Here is a 12,355-nt window from a genome sequence, read left to right as displayed (position 1 = left end):
AAAGATATTATATTCATTGTATTTCAGATGCAAATAGATTAATTCCTGCTGCTGTTTTATTTTATGTTTTCTATTTATCCTTTATCCTAATGATTTTTAAAACTACCTTTGCTGATTTATGAATGGATTGCTTTCTGTTTAAAGCTTTTATTTCCACAACTAGTTCAAATGTTATAAATTCTACTTCTATTCATCTAAAGATTTTTTATACATACATTTTCTCAAATACGTATTTCTCATAATAGCTAGAGCAGTGTTTTCCAAGCTGTGGGTCATGACTCATGGGTTGGTAGGTTGTGCAATCAGTTTAGTAGGTCACAACTAGCATCCAAAAATGAAATGAAATTTTGTAAAAAAAAAAATAAAAAAAACTTTACTGTATCATAGTGATCCTAGGACAGTAAGTACATTGGATCTATAATGCTTTGGTATTTTAATATTTATCTTTGTTACATATAACAAGGCTAAGTATTATTTTGTGATAGGTTTGTTTGATTTATTTGAGTATATATATATATATATATATATATACACACACATATATAAGAATAGCTGTTTGTAATATAAAAAGTTTTTTATGCTTGGTCACAACGCACAAAGTTTGAAAAACACTGATCTTGGAGTTAATCAGTATCTAAATCCTCCCCATTCCAAACAAAGCATAAAACATTACCACATTTAGTTCCTAAAGGTGCCCCACCACCTCCCACTGATAAGAGTATGGAATTATCTTATAGGTTGTTATTTTGATTAAAAAAAAAAAATGTAAGTATTCGACTTATTTAAACTTAACAGTAAGGTTGACTAATTTCTTTGCTCACCATGGCCTTGTGTTCCGGACAGATTGGTTCCGGTTTCATATATCTTCTTTCTGGATTACGTCCTTTAGTAATTCTTTCATAGTAGTGCTGTGGGTAGTAAACTTTCTGAGTCTTTGAAATTTTGGCAAATAGCTTTATTTTATTCTTCCTACTTTAGTTGGGTATAAAATTCTAAGTTCTTTTAACAGTGATTCCATTTGGGGTTAGGGGTAAGGAGGAGGGAGCCGGGGACAACTGGAATTTGGGTTGGTAGTTGAAGATTTTAACTCTGTTATTTAGAATTTTATACTATTTTCTGGTATATATACACATATAGATGTTGTTACTGTTTTCTCACTACTTTCTGTACTATTTAATATTTATTTATTATGATTTAAATTTTTTAAAAGGAATGTACTTAAATAGTCACTGTGTAATTCATAAGTAAAAAGAACACTTACGTGTAAGGGAGAACTTGGATCAATTCTAAATCTTCTAGGACTTGGGCTTCTACCAAATTTGCAGCCATTGAAATACATACTCCATGAGCAGCCAAAAGAGAAGGAAGCTCCACAAGTCTCTGGATCAAGTCCTTGACATGTACAGGTTCGACTGTAAGATGGTAATTGCAAGGGAATGAACTGATAAAGTAGGAAAATACCTCAAACAACATTTCAGGTTCATATAACTTTAGATGGTAATTAAATTATTTTAACACGACTATTTTATCACTTATTTCATCTAAGGTAGTATTATGTTAATATAAAGCTAAGTGGAATCGATTATTCCTAATTTTTTTCTTTTTGTTTCTTTTTAAAAAAAATTTTTTTTTTTTTTCTTTTTAGGGCCATATCTATGGAATATGGAAGTTCCCAGGCTAGGGGTCAATTCAGAGCTGTAGCTGCTGGCCTATGTCACAGCCAGAGCAACGCGGGATCAAAGCCTCATCAGAGACCTACACCACAGCTCACAGCAGCAATGGTCCTTAACCCACTACGTGAGGCCAGGGATTGAACTGGCATCCTCACAGATACTAGTTGGTTTTTCAACCTCCTGAGCCACAGAGGGAAGGCCTCTTTTCTTTTCTTTAATTTCTTTTTCTTAGATGCACCGGCAATTTATGGAAGTTACTGGGCCAGAGATTGAATCCCAGCCGGAGCTACGACTTAGGCTGAAGCTGTGACCTACACTGTAGCCGCAGCAAGGTCAGAGCCTTAACCCACTGTGACAGGCCAGGAATCGAACCTGTGCCACAACAGAGACATCGTTGGACCCTTAACCCACTGCACCACAGCAGGAACTCCTATAACTAAGTTTTCAATGAAAATTGTTCAAGATTTTTAAGCCCAAATAAATGCCAACAAACTATACAGATGTGGAATATCCATAACCGCATCTGAATTAGAGGTATCTAAGGAAGGGAAATAAAGGGCCTGGATTTTAGTCCTAGTCTGTTTCCTATCAGAACTGAAAATTAGAGCCTCTCATTAACTCTTAATTTATCCTTTTTTTATAAAAGGACATTGCTAAAATAATCCTGTGAGGATTGATTAAGGATAATACATATTGTATGTGAAATCACTGTCAGTTTTAAAGAGAGTATTTATGAATGTCACAAGAGAAAAAATTGAGGAGGAAGCCCATTTTGTTCAGTGATTTGGTAATTTTATCATTTTGGAGGCATCTCTGAAGCCTCAAAATAGACTCTATAGTTAGAATGACAATGATTAGAATATACAACGAAATGAAACCAAACAGGGAATATACACTCTTGTGGTTCCTATTCACGAAATGCTTGAACTTCTAATAGTATATACATAGTACTAACATAATGGCTTAAAAGGACACTTAAAAAAACACATTTTTTTTCAAAAACAGTAAGTGAAGATAATATAGAAATTTAGAGATAAAAACTGGATTTTTTACTTGGGAAAGTCACAATTGTGATAGATGTTTGAATAAAAAAAGGATCACTTAAGATACTATGAAGGAAAAAAGGAGGAATACTTCCAATATTCCAACTTCTACTAAATCTTCTTACAAAGATGAAAAACATGTTTTAAAGGGGGAAAAGATCATAATTAACTTGAAAGGGAAGAAAAAATGGAATGCAAATGAGATCTAAGGAGGTAAAGTTGAAATTGCAGATGGAAATTCAAGTTGTCAAACAAATAGAAAATTGTAGGTTCATTACTGACCATGAGACCTAAAGAAAACAGTTTCTGGGAGCTGCCATTGTGGTGCAATAGAGATGAATCCGACTAGGAACCATGAGGTTGTGGGTTCCATCCCTGGCCTCCACCAATGGGTTAAGGATCCAGCATTGCTGTGAGCTGTGTTGTAGATTGCAGACACTGTTTAGATCCTGCATGGCTGTGGCTGTAGCCAGCAGCTGAAGCTCCGATTAGACCCCTAGCCTGGGAACCTCCATATGCTGCGGGTACAGACCTAAAAACCAAAAAAAAAAAAAAAAAAAAGAAAGAAAGAAAACAGTTTCTACAGAATATTTTAAACTGTTAATGTCATGAATAATGGGACAAATTGACGTAAAACACTTTCTAATATTAGGACTCAAGTGTAGTATTCTTGCTAATAATTCCTGAATTGAACTGAATCAGGAAGAAACAACCAGACAAAACAAAATTGAGCAACAGTCTACAAAATTAGCCTGTCTCTTTCAAAAAGGTCAATAAAGCCAAAAGAAAAACTGAGATAAAAGGTTTAAGAATCAAAAAGAGAAAAAAACTCAATCCATCAAATTCTGGGTAGGGAGAAATTACTAAAAAATATGCTATTGGGAAATAGATGACTTTTACATATAACAGTGGGTTAGAGAATAGCATTTTATCATAGTTAAATTTCCTGGTTTTGATAATTGTACTGGTGTTATGTACATGAATGTGCTCATTCTTAGAAAACACCACTAAAGTATTTTTTAGGAGAAAAAGGCATAAAGTTTGCAATTAGCTCACAAATCCAGAAAGAAAATATAGAATATCAATAATGACAACAGGTAAGTTCATGTGTAGGTGTGACTATGAGTATAAATGTAAATATAACAAAAAAATTGTGGAATCTAGGTTAGGGGTATAAGAGTTCACTACGTTTTTGGTTTTCTTGGGAGTTTTCTTTGGCTGCACCCAAGGCATGTGGAAGTCCTAGGGCCAGGGATCAAATCCCACTACAGAAGTGAAAACGCCAGATCCTTAACCCTCTGAGCCACCAAGAAACCCTCGCTAAAATATTCTGGCATCATTTCTGTAAATATCAATTTTTAAAGAAGTGATATGCTGGGTCTATATTGGGCATAACACACTAAAACATACATTATAGATTCTGGTGAGAAGTAAATAATATATGTATATCCTTCAGCGCAGTTTCTTTATAGAAGAGGTGTTATTATTAGTGTGTGTCCACATAACAAAATAAAAATGTCTGGTGGCTCTTCAGGTTAAAGATCCAGGGTTGTCATTGTTGTGGTTTGGGACACGGCTGTGAGGCAGATTTGATCTCTAGCCAGGAAAGAGCTGAATGCTGTGGCCACAGCCAAAATATAAAAAAATGATGTATGCATACTTGCTGACATTAGAAAGACAATAAAAATATATGATGAAATGATGATTTTAAGCATAAAGATATGTTCTGGAAGGTAAAAAATACTGTCGTGTGGATGTTAGAGAGAGGATGATGCAAATTGATCATAAAGTTCATTTGAAAGCACAAAAGTAAAATAATAACATAGAAAGCCTTGAAAAAGAGCAAGAATGGTAAGCTAGCATTACCAAACATTAAACTATAATACCACTATAACTTGAAAAATGTGGTACCAGTACCTGAAAAGGCCAAATGGTGATATGGAATTCCTATACAAAAGAACTATTTCATATATATATATATATATATATTTTTTTTTTTTTTTGTCTTTTTAGCTATTTCTTGGGCCGCTTCCGCGGCATATGGAGGTTCCCAGGCTAGGGGTCCAATCGGAGCTGTAGCCATCGGCCTACGCCAGAGCCACAGCAACGCGGGATCTGAGCCGCGTTTGCAACCTACACCACAGCTCACGGCAATGCCGGATCCTTAACCCACTGAGCAAGGGCATGGACCAAACCCGCAACCTCATGGTTCCTAGTCGGATTCGTTAACCACTGCGCCATGACGGGAACTCCCATATATAATTTTTGTATAAAGTAATATTTCAAATCAAGTGGAAAAGAACTACTCTTCAGTAAGTAGTATTGGGAAAAAAAGGAGGAAGAAGCATAGGAATAGATCTCTTCTTCCCACTTCTTCCAAGCATAAAATTTATTTTATTATTATTTCTTTCTTTTTTTTTTTTTTTTTTTTTTTTAGGGCCACACATGAGGCATATGGAGGTTCCCAAACTAGAGGTCTAATCAGAGCTGTTGCTGCCAGCCTATGCCAGAGCCACAGCAACACCGGATCTGAGCCATGTTTGCGACCTATACCATAGCTCACGGCAACACCAGATCCTTAACCCCTGATCGAGGCCAGGGATCGAACCTGCAACCTCATGGTTCCTAGTCAGATTTGTTTCCGCTTCGCCACAATGGGAACTCCCAAGCATGAAATTTAAATGCATGAGGCTTATGTTTCAAAAATTTAAGATTTCAACAAGTAATAAAAGAAAGCATGGGCGAATTATGCTATAACTTGTGTGAGAGGAAAAACGTCCTTAAATACAGCTCAAAATCAGACACAAATAAAGGAAAAGATAGATACAATAACTTACTTTTAAAAGTAAATTTTTGCAAAAAGCGACATAGTAAAAATAAAAAGGCAAATACCAATCGAAAAATCTAAATGCAGGGGGAGTTAAGGATCTGGTGTTGTCACTGAAGCAGCTTGGCGAGCTGGCCTGGGGAACTTCCACATACCAAGGGCAGAGCCAAAACAACTAAATGTAGAAAATGCAAATGCATTTAGAAATTACATTGCTAAGGGTAAACAGCTCCAATATATAAAATGGAAAAAATGAACAGATCTTTAGAAATGTGGGCCAGAATAATTAACAGATTCTGACCAAAAAACCAAATTTTAAACAAGGCCAAATTTGGAGTTCCTGTCGTGGCTCAGAGCAAACAAATTTGACTAGCATTCATGAAGACACAGGTTTGATCCCTGGCTTTGCTCAGTGGGTTAAGGATCTGACGCTGCCGTGAGCTGTAGCATACATAAGTCACAGATGTGGCTCGGATCTGGCATTGTTGCTGTGGCTGTGGCCAGTCGCTACAGCTCCAATTTGACCCCTGGCCTGGGAAACTCCATATGCGGCAGGTGTGGCCCTTAAAAAAAAAAAAAAAAAAAAAAGTGGCAAATGCTCTTAACCATATGAAGAAACTCTTATAATATTTAAAAATTTGACTCAAAGTAAAACAATTCCATTTATTAAATGGGAAAAAACTCACCTTTAACAACATATTCACTAGAAAACTGTAGGAAAACAGATATTTTCTTACATTGCAAAGAGAGGAAGTGGAAAATGGTACAATTTCTTATGGAGGAGCTGTTATTTATAGAAAAATCTTTCTCCTCCAGTCTCTAGGGGTGAAAGGGATCAGGTACCAAAGAGGAAAGCAAGAATAGGAGAATATCCTAAATGGTCTTATCTCACGAAGAAACCCAAGTCTCTCTTTAAAGAAATGATCATTCTTTTGCTGTTGTTGTTGCACAATACCTAAAATTTTAGTCTCCTGTATAATATATGTAGTTGGTAGTTAATTTAACACTACAGAATAGACGTCGGAATGGCAAAGCAGTACAAAACAGATTTGATTACTTTTCATTGAGAGTGCATCTTCGATCTGTGGGATGACCATTGTAGGACTTTAGACTTTCCGTAAGCTCAGAGTACAGTCTGTCAGCCAGTGGGAGAGGGATGCCATCCCATACCATGATGAGCACCACCATCACAGCTGTGGGGCAGTGGTGGCCTGCACGCTGTCGAACAAGACAAAGAACTTTCTCTTCATCGCTGCTTCTTCTTAAAACCTGCAAAAGCAGATGAAAGCTATTATATATAGGGTGAATCAACAACAAGGACCTATTGTATAACACATGGAACTATATTCACTATCCTGTGATGGACCATAATGGACAAGAATATGAAGAAGAACATGTAATTATGTTATTATATACATATAATTGAATCGGTTTGTTGCACAGCAGAAATGAACACAACATTGTAAATCAACTATATGTCAATAAAATAAAATTTAAAAAATTAAAAAAACTCAACTAAACCAAACCCACCAACACCTGCAAAAGCAGAATGCATTCATTTACAGAAAACAGAAAACCTAAATTCGAATGCAGGGGATACTGCTTTTAAAGCTCTGTATCATTGCATTTGGGTTTTTGTTTTTAATTACTATTTCTCAAAGGGTTAAAGCCTGTAGGATCTTTGGTTGTTAGACTAGCTGCCTCCACACAAGTCATCACAGGGTATCTCAGGTTACTTGACTAACAACAGGCAGAAGGAAATCTGTGGACACAGTCTGTGTTTCATTTCACTATTGATACAGTATTGCAAAACAAACAGCAGAGGATCCAAAGGAAAAGAGACCACTTAACTACTCTACTCTTTCATAACTGTGGTAACTAGAGAAATCTAGCTAAATGGAAATAACCTAGGACTCCCAACATTGGAAATAAACTATTTGGAGCAGTAAAATTTAGCATCTGAGAAAAACTATAGATTCCAGTATTTCCTGTGATTTTCCCATGCTAACACAAGGACTGATGATACCCTTTTTTTTTTGGCTGTGCTTGAGGCATATGGAAGTTCCCAGGCCAGGGATTGAACCAACGCCACAGCAGTGACAATGCTGGATATTTAGCTAACCTGCTAAGCCACTAGGGAACTGTGGTCCAGCTGACAGGGTGAAAGCAAATTATAACAATTAATTTCCAATCTTCATCCATTTATCTTATACCACATCATACTCATGGGTTGCTAAAAAGGGCTTCCAAAGTATTTAAAACACTATTCAGGGGGACCTAGTGTTTTATTTTTAAAAATTGCATGAAAATGTTGACACCATGTAAAACCATACAACTATGTTTAAGACTTCCTCCGTATACCAGATTTAGAGACTGATCCCATTAATCAGCACATAATTAGTAAATGATAAAATGCCCGCCCTTGAGACCAGAATGAAGCACCCCATAGCATAATTAATATTCCATTTTTGTTGCTATATTATTACAAAAACTTGAGATGAAACTTCTTAAGGTGTTAGTTACCCAATATCACTTTCTTCTGGCTCTCCAGATGGTTAACAATCATTGCTACCAAGGCATCCCTTGAGTAGAGTTGACTTTAGGACCTTCCCCCTAAACACAATTATTTATATTAAAATTTTTTTCTATATTTATATGTTCTCTTACAGCCAAATAAGAATACATTTGCTTTCAAATATGCTTAAATGCAAAATGATATACTGTATCAAACAGAATTACACCAGGCAATCTTCATGTTGTCAGGCCAACAACACAGTAATTAACAGTGATCCAATCCTTATACGGGAAAATGCTAAAATGCTATTAATTCATTATAGCTGAGCTTTTTCCAGATATTCCAAATTTCCTTCAGTGAGTAATAGATAATTAAGCATAAATGAGTCTCTAAATTCTAATCTAGCTTCAGTTAGCTGCTGAAGTATCGCTAGGGTATGAATTTTAGGGTCCACCCAAAATTCATGTAATAAATCCTAAATCCCAATAATGGTACGAATATGTAGGGTCCTTTAGGTGTTAAGCCAGTCACAAGGGGGAAGTCCTCTCTATTGGGATTAGTATTCTTATAAGAGGACCCACAGAAGTACCTAGTCCCTTCAACCATGTGAAGACACAAAGAGAGAAGGACCCTCCAGCCACAATGGCATCCTGATCTCCAACTTCTAAACCTCAGAACTGTGAGAAATAAATTTCTGGTGTTTCTTAGCCACCCAGTCAAATGTCTTCTCATAGCAGTCTAAATGGAATAGAAATATTAAACCTGTATAGGACCTCTGAAAAATATATTAAGTATTATTGAAAGAAATTAAAGAAGACCTAAATGAAAGAGAGATACCAGGAGTTCCCATTATAGCTGAGTGGTTAACGAACCCAACTAGCATCCATGAGGATGCTGGTTCTATCCCTGGCTCGATCAGTGTGTTGGAGTTCTGGCACTGCCGTGAGCTGTGGTGCAAATCACAGATTCGGATTAGATCTCGGGTGGCTGTTGCTGTGGCTGTGGGGGAGGCTGGCAGCTATAGCCCAGATTAGACCCCTAGCTTGGGAACCTCCATATGCCAAGGGTGCAGCCCTAAAAAGACCAAAACAAAAAACAAACAAAAAATCTTATCAAAGGTAGTTATGTTTTGCGTGGAAATTGACAAAGTTGCAAATTGACTTGTAGCAAAGTTTATATGGAGGAGTTCCTTCCTTGTGGCTCAGAGGTAAGGAAACTGACTAGTTAGTATCAAGGAGGACCCAGTAGGTAAGGAAACTGACTAGTTAGTATTGGGGAGGAAAGTTTGATCCCTGGCTCTGCTCAGTGGGTTAAGGATCCATGGTGCCATGAGCTGCAGTATATATGTTGCAGACACAGCTTGGATCTGGTGTTGCTGGCTGTGGCACAGGCTTGCAGCTGCAGCTCCCATTTGACCCCTAGCCTGGGAACCTCCATATGCCATGAGTATGGCCCTAAAAAGACAAAAAAAAAAAAAAAAAAAAAAAAAAAAAAAGATAGTCTAGTATTGGTAAAATGACAAATAAAGAGATCAATGGAATAAAACAGTATAGGAGATCCATACAAATATGGTCACCTGACTTATGACAAAGTTGACACTGTAGTACAATGCAAAAAGCATTTTTTTCCAATAAATGGTACTCATAGGTATCATATGGATGCCTACTTTACACAACTATTATATTGTGGATCTTTTTTTTTTTTTTTTTGCTTTTTAGGGCCATACCCATGGCATATAGAAGTTTCCAGGCTAGGGATCAAATTGGAGCTGCAACTGCCGACCTATGCCACAGCAACAGCAGAATCTGAGCCACATCTGCAACCTATACCATAGTTCATGGAAAGCCGGATCCCCGACCCATTGAGCAAACCCAGGGATCGAACCCACATCCTCACGGATTCTAGGCAGATTCGTTTTTGCTGCACCACGAAGAGAGCTCCTATTGTAGATCTAAATAGGGAGTACTCTTGTGCCGCAGAGGATTAAGGATCCGGCATTGTCATTGCAGTGGCCCAAGTGGCTGCTGTGGTATGGGTTCAATCCCAGGCCTAGGACTTCCACATGCTGTGGGCACAGCCAAAATTTAAAATAAAATAAATTAAGATTATTTGTTTATCAAAAACAATAACCAAAGATTAAGAAAGTAGAAAGGTAAGCAGTACAGTGGGAGACATATAGAACTGACAAAATATTCTTACCAAAAATGTATTAAAAACTACTGCCAATGAGTAATAAAAACACAATAAAAAATTGGCACCCAAAATTCAACAAGCTCAACACAAGAGACCATCCAAACAGATGATGAGCATATGAAAATAAACTCAACATTATTAATCATCTAGCAAATTAAAAAATATTTAAAAGCACTACATATATTTGTGGGGTACAAAATGATGTAACTGCCCTGGAAAACACTAAGAAAGTCCTCAAAAAATAAAAAATAGAACCACCATATGTTCAAGCAATCCCACTTCTGGTTACAGATCCACAAGAATTGAAAGTAGGGTCCAAAACAGGTATTTGTATACCCATGTTCACTGCGTTACTATTTATCATAGCCATCAAGTGAAAGCAACCCAAATGCCCGTTGACAGATGAATGGATAAACAAATTGTTATATATACACAGAAGAGAATATTATCCAGACTTAAAAAAGAGGGAAGTCCTGTCATTTGCCACAACAAGCCATGAACCTTGAGGACATAATGCTATGTGAAAAAAAGCCAGTCATGAAAAGACAAAAACACTTAATGATTTCATTTACATTGGCATATATAAAGTAGTCAAATTCATAAAAACATAAAAGTAAAATGGTGTTATGGATTAGGGTGATAGGCCAATAGGGAGCTGTTTGATGGGTATAGAGTTTCAGATTTGCAAGATGGAACTGTTCTGGATTTCTGATCCACAACAATGAATACACATAATACTACTGAACTGTACTTTTTTTTTTTTGTCTTTTTAGGGCCGCACCCATGGCATGTGGAAGTTCTCAGGCTAATGGCTGAATTGGAGCTGTAGGTATTGGCCTACTCCACAGCCACAATAATGCCAGGTCCAAGCCATGTCTGTGACCGATACTACAGCGTACAGCAACACCAGATCCTTAACCCACCGAGGTCAAGATCAAACCAGTGTCCTCATGGATAGTAATGAGATTCATTTTCACTGAGCCTTGATGGGAACTCCTGAACCATACTCTTAAAAAATATTTATGTTGGGAGTTCCCGTCGTGGCGCAGTGGTTAACGAATCCGACTAGGAACCATGAGGTTGCGGGCTCGGTCCCTGCCCTTGCTCAGTGGGTTAACGATCCGGTGTTGCCGTGAGCTGTGGTGTAGGTTGCAGACGCGGCTCGGATCCCGAGTTGCTGTGGCTCTGGCGTAGGCCAGTGGCTACAGCTCCGATTCAACCCCTAGCCTGGGAACCTCCATATGCCGTGGGAGCGGCCCAAAGAAATAGCAAAAAGAAAAAAAAAGAAAAGAAATGTCAGATCCAAGCCGAGTGCAGCCTACCCCATAGCTCACAGCAATGCCAGATCCTTAACTCACTGAGTGAGGCCAAGGATTGCACCTGCAACCTCATGGTTCTTAGTCGGATTCCTTTCCACTGGGCCACAACAGGAACTTCTGTAGTGCTGTTTTTGTTTTTTTTTTTAAATATTTATTTCCTCTTTTTAGCTTTGTGGCAAAATAACATAAATTTTTTTTTTTTTTTTGTCTTTTGTTGTTGTTGTTGTTGTTGTTGTTGTTGTTGTTGCTATTTCTTGGGCCGCTCCCGCAGCATATGGAGGTTCCCAGGCTAGGGGTCTAATCAGAGCTGTAGCCACCGGCCTACGCCAGAGCCACAGCAACGCGGGATCCGAGCCGTGTCTGCAACCTACACCACAGCTCACGGCAACACCGGATCGTTAACCCACTGAGCAAGGGCAGGGACCAAACCCGCAACCTCATGGTTCCTAGTCAGATTTGTTAACCACTGCGCCACGACAGGAACTCTGGATCTGGCATTTCTATGGCTCTGGCATAAGCCGGCAGCTGTAGCTCCGACTCAACTCCTAGCCTGGGAACCTCCATATGCCACGAGTGCGGCCCTAAAAAGAAAAAAAAAAACCCGATGACATAAAAAAGCACTACACACTCAGGACAGTGTATAAAATGAAGGTAACACCGCTATTCAAAATTACCCCAAACTAGTAACAACCCAAATGTTAATCAACAGAAGAATGGCTCAAAAAATTTTAACAATTCACAAATGAACCCTAATGAGCAAAGAGAACAAGAATGATCTACAGTTA

At 37.8% G+C, this 12,355-nt stretch overlaps 2 protein-coding genes across 19 annotated transcripts in view; one reads left to right on the top strand and one right to left on the bottom strand.

Annotated features, from left to right (window-relative positions):
* DNA2 (DNA replication helicase/nuclease 2) overlaps positions 1 to 12,355 on the top strand; it is a 349,771-nt gene that overhangs the window by 95,571 nt on the left and 241,845 nt on the right. The window lies entirely within an intron of this gene.
* The window catches only part of TET1 (tet methylcytosine dioxygenase 1), a 155,921-nt gene that overhangs the window by 20,499 nt on the left and 123,067 nt on the right, over positions 1 to 12,355 (bottom strand). For 9 of the 18 annotated variants that reach the window (XM_084993048.1, XM_084993058.1, XM_084993050.1 and 6 more), the window contains 3 exon segments: positions 6,601 to 6,812; positions 1,262 to 1,412; positions 822 to 908 (listed from right to left, as the gene is read on the bottom strand). In XM_084993048.1, coding sequence (XP_084849174.1) covers positions 822 to 908; positions 1,262 to 1,412; positions 6,601 to 6,812 — 450 coding nt within the window. 18 annotated transcript variants of the gene reach the window in all.

This window comes from Sus scrofa, chromosome 14 (assembly GCF_054392235.1).
Source record: "Sus scrofa isolate SSC_HxYL_T2T_F1_AM1 chromosome 14, Sscrofa_HxYL_maternal_Yorkshire_Landrace_v2.0, whole genome shotgun sequence".
NCBI lineage: Eukaryota > Metazoa > Chordata > Mammalia > Artiodactyla > Suidae > Sus > Sus scrofa.
The sequence above is the reverse complement of the archived record's forward strand: the minus strand, read 5'-3'. Positions and strand labels throughout refer to the sequence as shown.